Source organism: Rhincodon typus, chromosome 18 (genome assembly GCF_021869965.1).
Source record: "Rhincodon typus isolate 14 chromosome 18, sRhiTyp1.1, whole genome shotgun sequence".
Classification (NCBI taxonomy): Eukaryota; Metazoa; Chordata; class Chondrichthyes; order Orectolobiformes; family Rhincodontidae; genus Rhincodon; species Rhincodon typus.
In genome coordinates this window covers 15,263,754-15,284,465 of record NC_063349.1, presented here as the reverse complement: position 1 = coordinate 15,284,465, position 20,712 = coordinate 15,263,754, and the positions used below count along the sequence as shown (strand labels likewise).

Below are 20,712 nucleotides of genomic sequence, written 5' to 3'. Positions count from 1 at the left end.
ATACTTTATTTTTCTTGTAATCCAATGGCACTGAGCTCAAGCACATCGCCCTGCTAAAATCAACTATGTTAACTCACTTCCAAGTATCAAAGCTGAAACCTTCCCTGGCCTTCACACTATTCACTAGTTGGAAGAGAACATCAGAGAACCCATTGATGAAAAGACACACCTATGCTTCACTGCCAGACACTAACCTCTCACTTGCGCATGGTCAACGGTCACTGTTATTGTTACATAAAAACCATAGAATGGCTATTGCTTAGAAGGAGACAGCCATTTGGCCCATCACATCTGGACTGATTCTCTGAAATATTCACCATTAGGTTGGTGGGTGGACATCTTCATGGGCTGACAGTTAAAATTCAAGTCAACTGTCCAGCTTTTTAAAAGGAAAATAAATAGCACTTGCAGAAGAACACTGAAGATATATGTGAAGTATCATAATGGAAGAACTGGTAATTTGATCATGTGCTTTCTATGGCACTTAACAGTCAAACCCCAATCATTAAACAATTCATGCAACAAGCCACTCTTCTTTCACCAGGAGTTTACTACCTTAAACAGACAGCTGCTATAGCACATGTCATAGTCTCACCTACTTAGAAACTATATTAATTATGTGGACAAATAACTACATTTATTGACAGTACAAAGCTGAGTGACAAGTGTAAGCTGCAGAGAGTCCGAGATTTCACAGCTCAGGAGGCGGTCCTTGGGCCCATTTTGTCTGCTTTAGTCATCAGCTATCTGTTCTTAACCCATTCTCTAGCACTCGATCCATAGCCTTTTCTATGTTATTAATCAGCCTGTTCACATCTGTTATGAAGCACCTCTGGAGTTGGTGGGACTTGAACCTGCACTTCCTGGCTCAGAGGTAGGGACACTATTACCATGCTGCAAGAGCCCTGCCTATTGCCTTATATACTGCAGCACTTCAAGTGTTTATTTAAGCACATCTGAAATATCAAGGGTTCCCATCTCTACCACCCTTCTGGGAATTGCCCAAATACCCATCATCTGAGTGAAATATCTTTCCCTCAAATCCCCTTCAAGTTTCCTGCTCTTTATCTTAGCAGATATAGCTGTTATGGCTAAGGGGATCAAGGGATATTAGGGGAGGGCGAGATTAGAGTATTTAGCTAGATGATCAGCCATGATTAAATTGAATGGTGGAGCAGGGTCAAGCGGTTGAATGGCCTACTCATGCTTCAATCTTCGATGTTTCTGTATTTATGTTTCTATGCACCTCCTTATTATTGACCCCTCTGTTAAGGGTAAAATATTCACCATATCTACCTCAACGATGCACTTCAGAACTTTGTACACTTCAAAAAGATCCCACTCCAATCCTAACCAGCACTGCTCTAAGGAAAACAACATTAGCCTATCTAATCACTCTTCCAGCCCATGCAATATCCTGGTGAATCTCTACTGCAACCCCACTAGCGCAATTATATCCTTCCTATAGTATGGCAGCCACAACTGCACAGTACTCCAGCTGTGGCCTAACTAATGCTATAAATAGCTCCATCATAACCTCCTTACTCTTGTATTCAATGCTTTGACTAATAAAGGAAAGTGTCCCATATGCCGCCTTAAAAACCTTATCTATCTGTCCTGCTACCTTGAAGCACGAGTAGGCCATTCGACCTAGACGGCATAGATGACAAGAACACCCTGATCTCTTGCACTTCCTCAGGTCCTATCATTCATTAGGTACTCCCTTAGTTTATCAGTCCTCCCAAAAACACATCACTTCACTTTTCAGTCTAACTAGCCAGACCATCTGTAACCATCCTACAATCCAAGGCTTTCAACCTCACTATTTACCACACCAGTTTTCAAGTCATCTGCAAACTTACTAACCATACCTCCCACGTTCATGTCTAGATCATTAACTGTATGCTACAAATGGTATGCCACTTGACACAGGCTTCCAGTCAGAAAAACATCCTTACAACCATCATCCTCCGTTTCCTGCCGCTGTGCCAATTTTTCTATCCGATTTGCCCTGGATTCCATTGTCTCTTAGCTCAACGAGCTTGCCTTGAGAGTCCTTGCCAAAAACCCTACTGAAGTCCATGTAGACTAGATAAACTATACTAGCCTCATCTATGCATCTGTTTATCTCCTCACATAATTCAAGTCAACTTTATTAGACATAAACACGTCCTTACAAATCCATGCTGACTCTCCTGGATTTATTCATGCCTCAACAAATAGTTGTTATTAATTCTCTCCCTACCACTGATGTTAGGCTCATGGTCTGTAGTTTCCCGGTTCATCTTTGTCACACTTCTCAAATAATGGGATCACATTAACTCTAGTCTTCGGGCAAGAGAATTTGAAAATTCATGCGAAGGCTCCTGCAATCTCTTCCCTTGCCTCCAACAGCAACCTGGGATACATCTCAACTGGTCTTAGGAGTTTATCTAATTTCAGACCTGCTGAAACTACCAATACCTTCTCCCTCTCAATGCTAATTGTTTCAAGTAAATCACAGACCACCCCGCCCAACCACGATTTCCACACCCATGTCAGATTGGGAGGACTGACCATCCAAAAGAGGCAGAGAAAATTGAGCTGGTATGCTGCAGGGTTCAGAAGAAGAGACGTGATCTTACTGAAAAGATACAAAGGAGGCTCAATAGCATAGACATTAAGAGGTGGTGTGCCCTGGCTCGAGAATTAGGACATAGTCCCTTATCTCAAAACTGTGGCCCTATTTAGTTAGGACAGTGACGAGGACCGATATCTTTATGTAGATGATTGGGAATTGGGAATTTTGGAATCCCGTACCCCAGAGGTTTGTGGATGCTTAATCATATTTAAGGATGAGACTGACAGACAGATCATGGCTTTCTTGAAAAATCAACAACTAACAGCAAGAACTGGAAGGAAGGCTAGTTATGGGTCAGAATCACATGCAATGGAGGAGTAGGTTCAAGCAGGGTCTACCCCTGCTTCTACTTCTTTTGTCCTTGCGCTCCAAGTTAGAAGATACAGTTCTTCACAGCAGAAGCATTATTTCACTCAGTCATCGAGTCGAATGAGAAACCAATTGGGTTTCTGCTGGAGAGAAGCCTTGTCCATTTCCAAGCTGGGGAAAGTGTTTGAAAAGTTTCTGGGAGCTGATATCCTATCCACATGTTCACACTGACGTCAGTCCTTTCAAAGGTTCTTACTGCAGGTCTGAGTTCAAGTGATCCATGGGATCCATGGGTGACTTAGCCACCTGGATTCAGAATTGGCTTGCCCATAGGAGGCAGAGGGTAATGGTGGATGCGTGTTTTCTTTTTGGCTGGAGGTCCATGACTAGTGGTTTTCCATAGGGTTCTGTACTAGGACCTCTGCTGTTGGTGATATGTATAAATGACTTTTGGAATACTGCGTTCAATTCTGATCTCTATTCTGCTATAGGAAAGATGTTGAAAATTTGAAAAAGTATTTATAAGGATGTTGCCAGGGTTGGAGGGTTTGAGCTATAGGGAGAGGCTAAATAGCCTGGGGCTGTTTTCTCTGGAGTGGAGGCAAAAAGGTGACCTTAGAGGTTTATAAAATCATGAGGGACATAGAGTAAATAGCCAAAGTCTTTTCCCCCCCCACCAACATCCAAAACTAGAAAGCATAGGTCTAAGGGGAACAACTTAGAAGGGATCTAAGGGCAACTTTTTCATGCAGAGGGAGGTTGTGTATGGAATGAGTAGCCAAAAGGTGGAGGAGGAGGCTGGTACAATTATAACATTTAAAATGCATCTAGATGGGAACATGAATAGAAAGGGTTGAGAGGGAGTTTGGGCCAAATGCTGGCAAGTGTGGTTAGATTAATTTAGGGTATATAGTCACCATGGATGAGTTGGACTAAAGGGTCTGTTTTCATGCTGTATATCTTGATGACTCAAAATTACAATAGAATAATCCAACTTGGATGTTATTGAAATCTATGGGCTATGCACACATCAGTGAGAGGTATCATATCAATTTTGAGGCAACAGGCTAATCAGAGGCACAGAATACAAATTTATCAATACATAACGATCCATCCATATCAACACAAGAACTAATAGGAACAACCACTACAAATCTGCCAGGAATGGAATCCCAGGAAAGCTCTGATTTACTGAAAAAGAAAGTTTTTGTTTGGAAAAGCTCAGCAGGTCTGGCAGCATCTGTGAAGAGAAATCAAAGTTAACGTTTTGGGTGGAGTGACCCTTCCTCAGAACTTGCCAATATTGGTGAAGCTCAGCCATCCACCTAGAGGGCTGGCTAACTGTTTGCAATGAGCAAGTTGCATCGTGCAAAGGGGACCACTTATTTGCTTATGCTGTCTGTGTCCTTCATGAGTGCAAGCTAGGAACAAGAGCTGAGCTTCCCATGTCCATTGCCCAGGAGGCCAGGGTTTCTCTTTCGTATCAGTGCATCACATTAGAATCACACACACTGTCAGCATCCACCCCGCAACCCCCCCCACCCGACCACCACAGGTCTGACGGGAAGGAAGATACTATATTTAATTTTGATGGAGGTGCTGCACAAAACAAGCCCAACAATAATGAACAAAGGCCAGGAACTGGTATATCCAGATTCTAGCTAAAATGCACAATCCACCTGATCTACTCCTGCCTGATTTAACGACAAGTTTATCTCAGATTGCCCACTGATTCTCAGAATCAGGCGAACTCACAGGCAGTCGTAAAAGAATTTGGCTGGGGGTGAGGAAGGGTCAATGGAGAAGATTTTGAGGAAGGTGGCTGCAGTAAAGGACTGAGAAATAAGATTGGTAGATGGGAGATGTTAAAATTTGCAAATAAATAAGCTTGTGAAATAGCCAGGCTTGAGAGCACTCAAAGTCAGAGTGACTCCTGCAGTTCACTACAATTTCTTAATAAAAGCTTAAGATGGAGGGGTGAGCATTGATGCCAGAAGTATTTGAAATACACTTTGGTTAGAATGCAACTTTCTTGTTTTGGAGTTGAAAGCTTTAAAAAGTTCTTTATCCAAGGACTTGAGTACATACCAAGGGTGACACCCCATGCAGTCCTGATGGAGTGCTGCACTATCTTTCAGATAAGACTTTAATTATAGTCCCAATCTACCTCTCAAGTGGATATGAAAGATTTCAAAGGTACTATCTCAGAAGAATAGCAAAGTCCTCACAATTAACACCATAAAGACAAATCATCTGGTCATTAGCACCATGCTGTTTGTAGAAGCTTGCTATCCATGATTTAGCAAGCACTCTTCATGTGCTTTGTCAAAGACAACACTGCACAAGTATTTCTTTGTTTAAGGTCCTATCAAAAATCTTGATTATCTGAAAGACTTTCCCCTTTTTAATAAAGCTTGTGAAAAATATTTGACTTACTGAGAGATGGCCACGTTTTTCAAATTTAGAAGGAATATATTTTGGACAACTTTTGGTAAGTTAGATACATTAGCTCCTAGAAATTTAATGAATACACAGATACAATGTTTTCTTCTCTCTCTGTACATGGGCATTGTTAGCAAGGGCAGCTTTTACTGTCCATCCCTAGTTTGTCTTTCCCAGCTACATCAGAAGGCGCTTACGAGTTAACCACATTGGTGTGGGCCAGGTATCTCACATCATTTAGGCCAGAACGCAGACACATGGAGGCCATTATTATACAACACTTTGACAGCTTCATTGTCACTTTTACTGGTATCGGGCTTTTAGTTTGCAGATTTTTAAATATTAAAATTTCTCAGATGATAATTAGTTCGGATCCTAATGTGTCTGGATTAACAACCCACATTGCTGGGTTCCTAATCCAGCAGCAGATCCACAACATGGATCTTCACTTTGTTGCATTGGCTACTTTCTCCCCTCCTTTCCTCCACTTGATTTTTGGTAGATTTTTGACAGTTGGCATTTCGCCATAAACTATCACCAAGACTTAGCAGCAGAGAGAAGAATTGCACAGCTGTAAGAGAGCCGTTGCAGTAGCAATTGTTCCATACATGCTCTCCGCAGTGTCAGGACGTCTTGATGACAAGTTTGCGAACCTGCCATTCATTCTGCAAAACCATCAAGTGAAGGCCATTCACCCTAACGAGTCTGCTCTGCCATTCAAAGAACACATCTGATCCTTCAGCAGCGAAGTGTGGAAGGCCATTATTAAACAAGAACTCAAAGTGATTTTCCTTTATTTCAAGCTGTTGCTTCTACTATCATCATGATGCAGAGCTGCTATTTCAGCAGAATCAAAGGGTGGGACCTTCCTGGTTTCAATAATTCAACACAACAACTATTTGAGGTAATGGAAAAATGGCACTATTTTTATCTCAGTTGGAAACGAGTGGGTTTTCCAACCAAAAATATCAATTCAAATTAGGGCTCGACAGCTACACCAAAAGCGAACAAGAGTACTCTTCAGCTGATAAAGTTTTGCAATTATGTAATGCACATGTTCAGCAACATGAATGAGAATCCTGAAGCCATATTTTCAGTATCTGTGGTCAAGCAGGTTTCTAAATGGAACAAAATAAACACACAAATTGAAAATGCAGTGGAATCTCTGAATAATTTCTGTTCGAAAAAAAACTAAGTTGCCTTATAATATGCATTCACACTGACACTGAGCTTAACTACTTTGCTGTCCTGGTGTCGTGACATTCAGTTTTCATGCAGCTTTCTTTGAACCTCTTACCAACCCATCCGTATGCTAAAGTCAAAGGCCCTGGGAAACTTGGCTCAGATTAACCCATGCTAAAATACAAAGATTGCTGGACTCAAAAGGGACCTTGACCACCCGCCCCCCTACCTCCCCTCCCCCCAACTCCAGTCTCTTTTCTTTGAATATTATGCATAGCAATTGACCAGAACAACTTCCAGAAAAAGCTAAATAAATCTATATCCTCTTGCTGGTGTAGCAAACAAAGACAGTAGCAAGTAGCACGAGGCAAGATCTATCAATACTACTTCAAAAAGAAACAACTGCCTGCCAGCTGAAAGTTCTGAACAAGCTGTGTACTTCAAAATCTTCACTAACAACATATTTGGAACCTAGAAAAGATAAACGATTTCAATAAAACAGTTTCAAGTTCAAAATGTTATTGTTATAAACACAAGAGTTCCCATCAAGCAGGGAAATCGATGTTACTTGCATTATGCAACAAAAAGGCCAACATCAAAAGAAAATAAACTGTCTCAATTCAAGAAACTTCCAAAGGTCTTTAAATGAACATACTGTATGCAGCTGTCTCCAGCAAAAAGAAAATAAATGTTAGAATCAAAAGAAACAAGACTGTACAATAGCCTTCTTTAATCAAGGCATTGACAATGCAATCTTAAACCAATTAGTGTTGCAATTTGTTGACATTAAGCATCTGGAAGCTAATGTAATGACTTCCTACACCCTTATATCAAGGCAGGAAAAGTCACTTGCTCTTCAATGCCCTTTAATTCTAACTGCAGAACTGGCAGTTAACATTCGGAGACAATCACAAACCACTCACATATTTGCCTTTCAATGAATAAGCCTACTGTACAAATGTAAAACTGTCTAGCTTGTTTTCATTTCTTGTTAATAAAATACATTTCCCATCTTTAAAACCTGTAAGCAATTATTCCATAATGTTTCCACTGACAGAATTTTTAACTAGGTCTGTTTGAGGTGGACTTCATGCTGCAATCATAACCACCTTTACATTCAAGGGAACTGAACATTAAGAAACTGTACAATAAATTCACCAACGGCACTCTTTGACAAAGTATCACAGGGCTACAACACAGCAGCACCATTTATTGGCAAAATATTCCCTTTAAGTGTAGCTCCCTGATAATTTACCTGTTGTAAATTTACAGAACATCTAACCAAAAAGCTTATGAGGCTTTATAAAATAATTTAAAATATATCTTTTCATGTAGAAATATAGTATATAAAACTTTTTCCTATATTCAGTACAAAAAAAAAATCAAAAAAGGTGGCTCGAGCAGATGTAAACGCAACGCCTGCATATTTCAGCACTTGGTTCAGAATGATGCCAAATCTAGATTGACCCAAAGTTCCATGTACAGTGGTCAGTGCAGCGAAGTGGAACAGAGCAACAATATTAGTGAGAGACAGACAGACAGACAGCCTGGCAAATCTTTTCTCTTTCTACTAGCTTCATAAAAAAATTGCAATTGGCATGAGTAGATTTACATTGCTAATTTAGTCATGTTGTATGTGTAATCTCATTGTAAAGATGATGGATTTGTCAGTGTGAACTGAGAATGCTTAAAAAGGTCAGGAAGTGCTCAACAGTTGAATCTCTTTGGTACCATCGGTTACCTGTTCTGCTGTTTGAACAGCCCAAATGCTCACTGAGGTTAATACAGTGACCAAGCTGAGGCATTGGGCTCTTGCAGGTCAGAGCTTTTCTGAGGAACTTGAGAGTATAAAGGAGGAAGAGAAGGAAAGAAGATGCCTGAAGGCAGAGAGTTATTGCATATGATAGCTTGTACCATTGTGACCCGTTATTATTAATGCACTTTGTTCTACATTCAGAGCTGTATTTGGATCTTTATGCAGACATTTTTAAAAGCTTACATGGGTATTTATAATTGGCACACAAACAAAAGTTCCTTCAGTCAGTCCAGACAGATAAAGAGCACAGCAAATTTTTACTGGCAATTTCAGTCTGGCTAACAACCTCTTCACTCAAAAGTGGAAAGAATATATTGTTTTCTCCTGAGACTTGTAGATTTAATACAGGACGTTCACATATGTATTTTTGTTACATAAAGACTGCTTTTTCTAGTCTGTATGTTTTAAGTGGCAATTTTTTTTCCATTCAGAGTTCTGTGCATTTAACACAGGAAACACACTTTTACCCTAAGTTTAGACGAAGAGCAAACTTTTGTCAAGCTTGTAGATCTTTTTTTTATAGAGCAGGGAATCAAGAGTGCATTTTGCATGTCAGACCAAAACAAGTTTGCATTGACCCAAGATACAAGAGTTGGGTGCAGGCCACAAAATGCAAATTTTGCAATCAGATTTTTCTTCCTCATGAAACACGTAGCAAAGGAAAATGAGAAGCAAACTTAAGTCTACAGTTATCTAGATCAATACTAGGAAACTTGTTCCTGCTTCATCCTGCACTTTAAGCTAATATTGCTACCTGCACATCAAAATAAAAGTCTAGAATAACACAGTGTTGATGCCTGAACGCAGAGGCTGTTTACCCCTGATCTCCAAGTAAGGCTTTTCAACAGCTTTTATAACGTAACACACCATCATCGATACAATGGGATTATTAAATACAGCTCTACTGTAGTGTCTAAGACCTTCTTTTTCACATTTATTCTAGATTGATGTCTTCTCTCATATAAGAGGGAGACAGGGAGACAGGGAGACAGGGAGACAGGGAGACAGGGAGACACACACGTTCAGTTTGATCATGATTTGTACAATTTCATTATGCCACAGTAACCTTGCCAGTCACACATGCCACACTGTGATGGAGTGAAACTCAGGTATTACTAATTCATTGCAAACTGTGCAAGTTCCAGACTCTCTATCTAGATGCTCGTCAAATTGAGAATTTTAGTTCCTTTATTGCTGTGCTGCACTTCTACTCATCAATACAAGGTCACAGTCAACAATGTATTACTCCGTAACAGACGGTGAGTGAAAAGAAAGCTCCCAACAGACAGGAGCAGAAATGTACATTAGTGCACCAGATAGGAAAGCAGAGAATCCCTTGGAGACATTTACTCCTCAGCAACTGAAGGAGGTGAAAGACAAGGTAGTCAGGTAACTAGCTGGGAAAACTGAAAGATACACAAAGTGATTAAGAAACACAACAGGTACAGCAAAGTCTGGGGAGAGGCAAACACTTAATATTAGGCCCAGTATGACTTCTTCAGAACTGAAAGGGGTTGGAAATTTCTTTTTAAATATAAAAACCTAAAGATCTGTAGATGCTGTAAATCAGACAAACAGAAATTGCTGAAGGGTCACTGGACTCGAAACATTAACTCCGATTTCTCTCCACAGACGCTGCCAGACATGCCGAGATTTTCCAGCAATTTCTGCTTTTGACTTTTTAAATAACTATACTTTTGACAGAGATGGTGCAGAGGCTGACTGCAAAAGGCGGAGGGGCTTGTGATGAAGGAGGGAAAGAGAATTAAAATGGGTGTAAAAGCTGTGAAAAAGGGAGAGAATGGGCCTTCTGAGCTGAAAGCAAACTAAACAAGCCACAAGGGCAAGGCAGTGGGGTTGGGTAGAAGACACGAGAAAGAGAGAACAGACATCATATGGGCAGGTTCTGAAGTTGTTAAATTCAATATTGAGATCTTAAGGCTGTCAAGTACCTAAGTAGGAAATGAGGTACTGTTCCTTGAGCTTGTGTTGCCTCTTATTGGAACACTGTAGCAAGCCCAGGACAGAAATGTTAGCATGACAGCAAGGTGGTTTATTAAGATGGTAAACAACTGGAAGGTCAGGGTCATTGTTACAGATAGAGTGGAGGTGTGTGGCAAAGTAACTACACAGTCCACATTTGGTCCACATTGGTAAAGGAGGCCACATTTTCAGCAGTGAAAGAAGTAGACTAGATTGACAGAAGTACAGGTGAAATGCTACTTTACCTGGGAGGTGTGGTTAGGGCCTTGGACAGTGAGCAAGGAGGTGGTAAATGGGCAAATATTACATCTTCTGTGACTGCAAGGAAAAACATCATGGAGGAGTGAGGAGTTTGAGGAGGGACAGAGAAATGGCCCAGTGTGTCATGGAGAGAACGGCCCCTATAGAATGTTGTCAGTGCAAAAGGAGGGGATGATACATGGTGTGTTGTGGCATCCTGCTGCAGGTAGTGGATACAGCACAGGATGTTGCTTTGAATGTGGAGGTTAGAAGGGTGAACAGTGAGGACTGGGGAACCCTGTTGTTGGTCTGGGACGGAGGAGAGGGAAGGGCAGAAATGCAAAAAAGGTGAATTGGTCGCGGCTGATGGCCCTGTCAACCAGAGTAGGGACTTGGAGGGGTTAGACTCCTCAGTCGAGATAAAAAGGACATGTCGAGGCATCCCGGTGGAAGTTGGCACCAAACAGATGCAACAGACAAACTGGGATAGTGTGACAATGGAATGGAATGCGCAGCAGGGGAATTCTCTGGGAATGCGACTTTTCCCAAACATGTGAAGAATAGGTTCAATTAATGATTAAACTAAATTCTGGAAATTAGTCTGACCAAAACAATTTGTAGCAATTCAGGTGGATTCTAAATGTGCTTTTCTGGCAAAGCAGGAAAGACTAAAAGAACTACACTATGCTGGCAATGTCTCCTATTGCTTTGTTCCTGAACAAACACCACTGCTGAAAGGAGTTCTAGTATTCCCCGCTACTTTGATCTGGCGTCAATCAAAAACATAATTGATCCTGCTCGCCAGAAAGGGATGTTTCCTGTAGTCATCTGGTGAGGCAGGAATCTGCATCAAAAGATCAAATAAATCAAGTCAGAGTCATTGTTTTACAGGATAAAAAGAGAACGGCTCTTTGGCTCATTGTGTCCATGCTGGTCATCAAACACTTAGCCACTCTAATTCCGTTTCCAGCTCTTGGATCACTAGCATCCAAGATATGGCACTTTGAATGTTCATCTAAATAGTTCTTAAAACGTTGAGGGTTCCTGCCTCTACAACCCATTCACAGTAAGTGGATTTCAGACACTTGCCACCAGTTGGGTGACAAAATTCTTCCTCATATCCCCTCTAATCCTCTAGTCCCTTACCTCAGACTTGACCCCTGGTTAATGACCCCTCTGCTAAAGGTCAATGTTTATTCTCATCTACCTTATCTATGCCCCTCAATGTTTGCACACTTCAGCCAGGACCCCTCAACTTTCTGTACTCGAAGGAAAACAAATCAGCCTATTTAGATTTTTCTCATAGCTGAATCACTCCAGTCCAGGAAACATCCTGGTGACTCTCTTCTGCGGTGTCACATCTTCCTATAGTGTGCTGGACAGAACTACACACTGTACTCCAGCTGTGGCATAAGCAATGTCCTATATAGCCCCATCATAACCTCCCTGTTCAGGTGTTCAAAGCCTTGACTAATAGGAAAGCATCCCATACGCCTTCACTACCTTATCTCCCCATCCTGTTGCAGTTGGGGATCTATGGAGATGCACACCAAGGTCCCTCTCATCCTCTGTACATGCTACGTTATTCCCATTCTTCGGTTACTCCTTGCATTGCTAGATCTCTCAAATCGCATCACCTCACACTTTTTCAGATTAAATTCCATTTGCCACTGTTAAGTCTGTCCAAATTGTTCTGTAGTCTAAGGCTTCTTGCAATTTACCACACCTCCAATTTTGCTGTCTGCTGCAGACGTATTGATCAAACCACCTATGTTCATGTCTAGATTACATATGTATGCAACAAACAAGGGATCCCGCAACCAAACACTGTCGTACACCACTAAACACCAGCTTCCAGTCACACCACCACTCTTTGATCATCACCCTCTGTTCGCTGTCACTAAGCTAATTTTGGATCCAATTTGCTAAGTTATCCACAGGTTCTTACATTTTTGACCAGTCTCCCATACGAGTCGTTGTTGAACACCTTAAAGCCTATATAGACAGGGGTACATCCTAGTTGCAGGTTTCTACTGCAGTCATGTTTATCCTCTGCCTGAAAAATCAATACCGCATAACTCACTCCCCAATTCACTGAAGCCTATCCACCATCTGCAAGATACAAGTCAGAATCAGATAGAATATACGCCACTTGCCTGGTTTGGAGCAAATACAACAACATTCAAAAAATCTCACCATGATCTGGGACAAAGCAACACACCTGATTGACACTCTGTCCACCACTAACAACTTTCACTCCTACTACATCCGACCAACAGTAGCAGCAGCATGTACCATCTATAAGAAGCAACTCACCAGGGTTTCTTGGGCAGTATCTTCCAAAACCATGACCACCAACCATTTTGAAGGCCAAGGGCAGCAGATGCATGGGAACATCAGCTGCAAGTTTCCCTCCAAGCCATGCACCATCTGGACTTGAAACACCACCATTCCATCAACTGTTCCTGGGTCAAAATTCTGGAATGCCCTTCCTAACAACAGAGTGTACCTACAACACACAGACTAACATTACAAGAAAGCAGCCCACCACCACCACCACCACCACCACCATCTTCTCCAAGCCAATTGCCTAAGCAGTGGCACAACCAGTGCATTTTCTTTTTAAAAATTGCACTCCACTTTCACAGTCAACAACAGATATCAGAAACTTTCTCGTCATGTTCAATCACAAAACTGGGGATAGTTTACTTCCTTCCTTGTGTCTTCCAACATAGTCAAAAAAAGCAAACAAAAAAAAAAAAAAAAAAAAAAGGGTCATGGCCCTGGTCCTATCAGAACTCCACAACACACAGCTTCACTCATTCTGTCCCTTCTAAACTACAGTTCAGAAGTATCTGCTGTGGAGTTGCCCACTGCTACTTATACATTTTGCAGTAAGACAGACATGGCTGGCCAAGGTGCCTGCTGGTTTAAGAGCATAGATCCTGTGGTAGGCCTTACCACTATTTCCTGTTCTCTTGGGTAGTACAATGGAACAAAATCCTACTGCAATGTCTTTTGGCAGTATTTACCCCGAGCTGAGAAAGGTTAGTGCTATCTCTGGAACATAAAAGAACTGGAGACATTAAACAATAGCTTCACTAGATTATCACAACCTGGTACCTTTACTTCGTGTGCTGCAAAATTACAACATATTCAAAAAGGTTATGCTTCTTCTCAGGTGATCTACTAACATGAAGCGCAAAAATTCATCACTAAGCTTATGTACATCTGTGAATGAACAGAGTACAAGTTTCAAAGAAAATCTCACTCAGTATATGCCAATGCTTCATATAATAATGCAAGACCACCATGGAAGTGTATGAGACCAAGGCTTTCAAAAGAGAAATGGATCACCTGAAGAATAAAAATTCACAGTGTTATTAAGAAAAACAGTGGCACCAAGTTACAGGTAGTTCTGCTATAATGCATGTTTCGTTAATGAGAATTGGCTGTAACGCAACTGATGAATAATAGATGCTGTCTGAATAACACAATCTTTCTGCTGTACATGTATAATGAATTTGTATAGCAATCTCCCTATAACATGATTTTCCATGGCGATTTTCTATACTGCAAGGTCACGCAAGAACACAACTATCACATTGTAAGAGAACTACCTGCAAGTGCTCTTGTAGAGACCTGTGACAGATATGAGGAGGCAAACTGCTTCCCTTCGTACTGTAACAATGCAATTATTCTCTATGTTTGTGCAAGCCTCCTGAAGTTTGAAATCACTTACAAGTGAATCACCCTCAGGCTAGGCCTGCTCTCTACATTCTGGGCTCTACACTTGGGACACGGAGTGTTACATTTGCCCAAATAGCTATTTCAAGCAGTACTAATGGACTTCTATCATTTCAGGGGCAAATGTAACAACGGTCAGTGTGACACTTGAAGCCCGGTGAAAAAATAAAACCAAGGGGAAATGTTTAATATCAAACTTTGATAATATTTTAAAAATATCTATAGTATAGTAATAGCAAAACAATAATGGCTTTGCTTCTGTCAAGGATAGTACATCTTTGAGCTGTTCTATGGTGATTCAAGCCAAAAGGCATGCATGTAACAAATCTATGAATTTTAAAAAGGTCAAGATTCCTGCTTTTGTTAACTCTAGAAATAGATTACTAAGAAGTGATGTCAAGTCCTGATTATACTCCTACTCCAAAATTAGAACAGGATTCAGAGAAATAACACATTTAAATTATTTTTACTAATGACGATGCTCAAGTAAAGTAGAGACAAGATAGGAAACTCCAACCCAATGGACATAAAAAAGGTTAATTATTGTAGTTTGTTATATTTAGGTACATGACCTTATCATATTCAACAAAACATCAATTGGTATTTTTGATGCTGTTTTTGAATATCTGAGCATACAAATAACGTTTGGTGGCATGAGTGAACACAATTCATTCACTGGCAGTTATTTAAATAGGATTAAAATATCAGCGCAAGTAATGAGCAAAGGCAAGCGAGCTGGAGTTTGAGTCCTTGCAGTTTTGTCAAAGATTTGAGAAAGAGTGAATGGGGTAACAGTTAGACTTGTTCAAGTGCGTGACCTTTCCTTAGCTGTGCACACAGTGCTGGGCCTAGCAGGGAAACCTAGAAGAGGTTCTGTTAATTTTGTATTTTAAAGTGAAATATTTGAAGCTTTCTTCAGGAGCCAAGAGGAGCTGGTAGGCTTCACTTGGCCCAGAGACACTTTGAGCCTGTCCTCCCAATCTCTGGATTTGATCACCTTGGGACCTTCCTACAATTACCTAACCTGTGGCAGGGTCTGTTCTCAGCTTGCCTGTAGTAACCACCTGCACTGCAATCTGCTCATTTCTGCTGTCCATGTTGGGTCCAGCAGGAATTCAACCTCCAAAAGTAATGAGGTTTGAGAATTGAAATGGAACAGACCTCATGCAGGCAATGTTATGGATGTTTCACAGTTACCCCAGTCCCACGTGCCATATTCCTGTCAAGTTCTGAATCGTTAAAATAAGCATTTCAAGCTCACGCCATGAATTTCTGAAACATATAAGCAAAGATTTGTCTCTTGCCACAGAAACTTGGCCAGGCAGTGTAAACAAGTGAACTGGCCAAACTGTTTGCACAATTATCATAGTACAAGAGTTCCAAACACAGAAACGATGCCTTGTTTTACAAGTTTTCCCAAGTCTTCTGGGAAAGATATCTTAATTATAGAGACAAAGGAAAAGGAGCAGGCCATTTCACCTAAAGCTTTTTCTGCCATTCAACAGTGAACACCAAGGATCTTTTTCCTCGGGTGGCAGAGTTCAAAACTAGGGGGCATATTTTTAAGGTGAGAGGAGAAAACTTATTAAAAAAGAAGCACACAAGGGATGACCTTTTTTTTTAAAAAACACAACAGTGGTTCCTGTGAGGAATGAACTGCCAGAGGAAGTGGTGGATGCAGGTACAGTTATAACATTTAAGAGACATTTGGATAAGTACACAAAAGGAAAGGTTTAGAGGGTTATGGGCCAAATGCAGGCAGGTGAGACTACTTTAGTTTGAGAACATGGTTAGTGTGGACTAGTTGGGCCGAAGGGTCCGTTTCCATGCTGTATGACTGATCGAGGATCTTTATGTGGTGTTACAGCTATGAATCCAAATCCCTGCAAATATTGTTACCTCCTAAATTCACGCCCACCATTCCTGAAACTGCACATTTGAAACCTACAGTAAGTTTTCTGCCCCTGCCACAGTATTGAAATTGTTCTACCATAGTCACAATGCCAGTCAATGTGACTGTGACAAAAGTTAGCTATATCTTTCGGCTCAAACACATCTGCAGCTTTGACAGAGTTGTTCACACCATCCTCCTTCAATGTCTCTCCCATGTTGCTCATATGTAATTGGACAATCTAATTCTTATCTAATGGTAGTCAGAAAATCATCATCATAATTAGGGCTGAGTCAGCACAGCTTCATCAAGAGGTCATGCCTGATGAATCTGCTAGGAACTCTTTGAGATGATAACAACTTAGACAAAGAAGAGCCAGTGGGTGTGATCTATTTGGATTGCCAAAGGCCTTTGACTAGGTGCCACACAAGAGGCTGCTGAATAAGAGCCCAAAGTTTTAGAGGATAGCTACTGGCTTGAATGGAGGATTAGCAGCCTGAAGGCAGAAGGCAGTGAGTGTGGAGAAAGGAGTCTTTTTCAGGCTGGAAGCCAGTGACTAGTGGAGTTCTGCAGGCGTCAGTGTTGGGACTGCAACTATTCACGTTACGCATTCATGATCTGGACAAAGAAACTGAGGGCTTGGTTGCCAAGTTTGCACATGACAAAGATAGATGGGGGGGGTGGTGCAGGTAATTTTGAGGATGCAGAGAGGTGCAGAAGGACTTGAACGAAGACGTGTCAGATGGAATACAATGTGGCAAAGTGTGAGGTTCTGCATTTTGGCAGGAAGAATAGAGGTGTAGACTATTTTCGAAATGGGGAAGGATTTCAGAAATCTGAAGCACAAAAGGGACTTGGGAGTCCTAGTTCTGGATTCTCACAGTTAACATGCACATTCATTTGGCAGTTGGGAAGGAAAAGGCAATGTTAGCATTCATTTTGAGCAGGCTAGAATGAAAGGTACTGCTGAGGCCAGAAAAGATTTTGGTGAGTCCACATTTGGAACATTGAGACCAGTTTTGGGCTCTATATCTAAGGAAGAATGTGCTGGCCTTAGAAGGGGTGGTCCTGAGGAGCTTTACAAGAATGATCCTGGAATGAAGGGCATGTCATAAAGAGAAGCAGTTGAGGACTCTGGGTCTGTACTCAATGGAGTTTGGAAGGATGAGGGAGAATCTCATTCAAACTAACAGAACTCTGAGGCACCTGGATAAAGTGGACATGGAGATGACCTTTCCACTAGCAGGAGAGACTAGAGCCCGAGGGCACAGCCTCAGAGTGAAGGGATGATTCTTTAGAATGAGGATGAGGAGGAATCTCTTTAGCCAGAGGGTGAACAATCTGTGGAACTCATTGCCTCAGAAGGTTTTAAGACAGAGATACAAAAGATTCTTCAACTGCAAGAGGATCACGAGGTTACAAAGAGAAAGCAGGAGAAAAGGGTTGAGAAAAAAATAATTGGACATAAATTGAATGGTGAAGCAGACTCAATGGGCCAAGTGGCCTAATTCTGCTCATGTATCTTATGGTCAACTTAGCGTCTTCTCTTTCTGTTTCCCACGCTATTGCTACTGGAATCCTCCAAAGATCTATTCACGGATAGCTCCCGTTTCTCAGCTACATGCTGCTCTTTGGCAACATTACCCAAACATATTTTTTTAAATTTAGTCATGGCACATGGAAAATATCACACGGAGCTAAAACTAGCTGCAGGATGACTCCTGGAAAATTGGAAGGGTAGAATGTCAGAACACGGAGGGAAATTTCCAATCATTCTAAAAAGATGAATGAGGGATTTTTTTTTTTTTTTTTAAAAAGAAAAATGTGTCATTTGGAGCATAACTGTATAGCTGAATAATATTTAAATAATGCTGCTTTTACTTTATTCATTACAATTGAAGTTTTAAATCTTGCTTGGGTGAGCCTTTTCATCACTTGTGAAATTTCGGCATCTCAACTTACCAGTATCTATGAAAATCATACCAACTTTAAAGGGACTGCTTGGCATCTGCGGTCTTTGACAAGCATTTGGCCATGTCTTTTTTTATAGTAAGTGTGTCTGTATAATTTTGCTTTTTGATGCACCATTAAAATATGTGAAAGTGTTTTATTATGCTAATATCACAATATGATGTGGTGTTACTGTAGAATCCAGGGCTTTATAAATATAAGTGTAGATTACAAAGGCAGAGAGGTTATGCTAAGCATTTATAATGCAACAGTTAAGCTTTCACTCAAATACTACTTTTGATGCAAAGATGATTTACCAAATTACACCATGTTTTGTGGAATGACTAAAGAGACTGGGATTATAGTGCTCAGAACAGAAAAGATTGAGATGAGATTTAATAAAAATTATGACAATTTTCATTAATTTTATGAAAACTAACAGTTTCCACTGGCAGGAGGATCAGTAACCAGAGACACAAGTGTATGATATCATGTTGTGATCTCTGCCAGTGGTAATACTGGACAAGAGAGATCCCAGAATGAAAGAGTGTGAGGCACATTTCCATGGGTCCGAGATCTATTCATGACCGTCCAATAGGTTGTCCTGCAGTTCCTGAGTTTATTTCATTTCTCCTGGTTAATCAATTACCCTCAGCAAGTCCAATTCATACAAACCAACCAGGGTCATTCCCCAATGTAGAAATCATTACCTTCCAGAGAAATTTGTTTCACTACTTCAACTGCAATTCTCCACTTATGAAGTCACATCTTAATTCAACTTTTATACAACATTTGTGTAAACCTCCAAAATAATATATCTTCCTTCATTGGTCACTCTGCAAGAGGAATTATATCATCAGCTATCAGTAGCTAACTTACTCCAGTGTCTCTCAACATCTTTGGTTTATATCCTTGATTGGAGGAATAAGGAGATACTTCTTCCTTTAAAATAAAAAGGATTCAAAACCTTGTCAATAATAAAAGTTTATTTGATTGTTCTGAACTCTCACCTGAGAGAGGAAGGAAATTGCTCCACCTTCAGCAGCGCAAACACTTTAATGGCCATTAAATAAATGGTACGTACATAGAACTGAAAACCAAAGCCCATACACCTTTACTTTGAAAGCCAAAATTCCCAACTAATAATAGTAATAGCAATTATTATTATAAAGCTTCATCACAACAAGGCAAAAATAACCAAATAGAGAGGGGACAGAGAATTTTTAAGCAGCAAATTATATAATCTGTAGTCTGATGCTTGAAAGGGTAATGGAGGTGAATTCAGTTATAACTTTCAAAACAAAATTGAATATACACATTAGAAAAGATTTTTTTTTAAAAAAATTGTGAAACTATAGAGAAAGGGCAAGAGAGTGGGACATTGCAACTGAATTGTCAAGTGTGACAAAAGACGAATGGATGACGCCTGTAATGCAAGATTCAAGGGTTCTTGAGAAACACTCCAGGATTCTGCTGCCTGGCATCAACGAAGCACTAAACATCGACTAGCTGAACCCTGGCTAGGGGCCCTGCTCAAGTTACATATCGAATTGGCCAGATTGTCTTCAAAGTGGTGTAGTACACATTAAAATAAAACCTATTTGAAAAGCACTATTTTCTCCCCTTCATCTCCCCATTCCTTCAAACTTCTTAGAACACCTTACTAACACTTATCCTTTGAAAATTCTCAAATATAAAATTGGCTTCAAATTGTTACTCGTACAAAAAAACGTCAAGTCAGAAAACCGAGCACTATATTTACAAGCGTAACATGTATATCTGCATCCTTCTGCTCTGCTTTCACAGGAAAGCAGATTTTTTAAAATTTGCATTCACATCATACAGAAGTGCAAAGAAGGCGGCTGCAGTTTATTTTGTTCTTTGAAGTTGTTAACATAATATATTTTGATCAAAATCACGATCTCAAGCTGCTTTTGCTTTGGGTTTGGTACAGGACTCAGCTCAGTTACTCCTGACTTGCAAGTCTTGTGTATGTAATATTAGCCTAAAATAAACTGTTTGGATCCACTCAGGCCACTTGTCTGGAACACTTAAAACAACTTAACACATTGGATCTGCAGAAAGTTTACTTCTATTTCACAAGATCTAAAATGGCTTTTGGATTCAAATTACGAAAGAAAATTGACTGTTTATAGCAGGAAAGTTAGAGAACATATTTATGTATAAAAGCCAGTCATAATGTAGGGCTGGGGAATCTGACATTTTTAGAATTATGCAGTGTGGTTTGAAATTTCAATAAAAATCCAAAGAATTCATGCTGTCAACTTCATGAGACAATACGAGTCAGAAATAAGCATTGCAAAAATGTCACTACAACCTGTTCAATATACCTACATCAAGTTCTCTCTCATTTAAACTCCATGTCTATGAGTGCATTAAATAAAAAGTTTCATTAGCAGAATGCACGAGGAGGAACCATTGGGTACAATTTATAATCAGTTGTGGCATAAGACCATAGCAACTTCTGACTTCAGGGCCAGCAGTTGAATCCTTACACACGCAAGCCATTTC

The 20,712-nt window shown here is 40.4% G+C and overlaps 1 protein-coding gene across 1 annotated transcript in view; it reads right to left on the bottom strand.

Annotated features, from left to right (window-relative positions):
* Window positions 1–6,350: 6,350 nt before the first annotated feature.
* Window positions 6,351–20,712, bottom strand: part of LOC125485345 (signal peptide, CUB and EGF-like domain-containing protein 1) — a 60,775-nt gene continuing 46,413 nt past the window's right edge. The window contains exon 4 of the mRNA XM_048607681.1: window positions 6,351–6,489. Within this exon, the coding sequence (XP_048463638.1) occupies window positions 6,413–6,489 (77 nt within the window). The 3' untranslated portion in view covers window positions 6,351–6,412. The remainder of the gene's footprint in view (window positions 6,490–20,712) is intronic.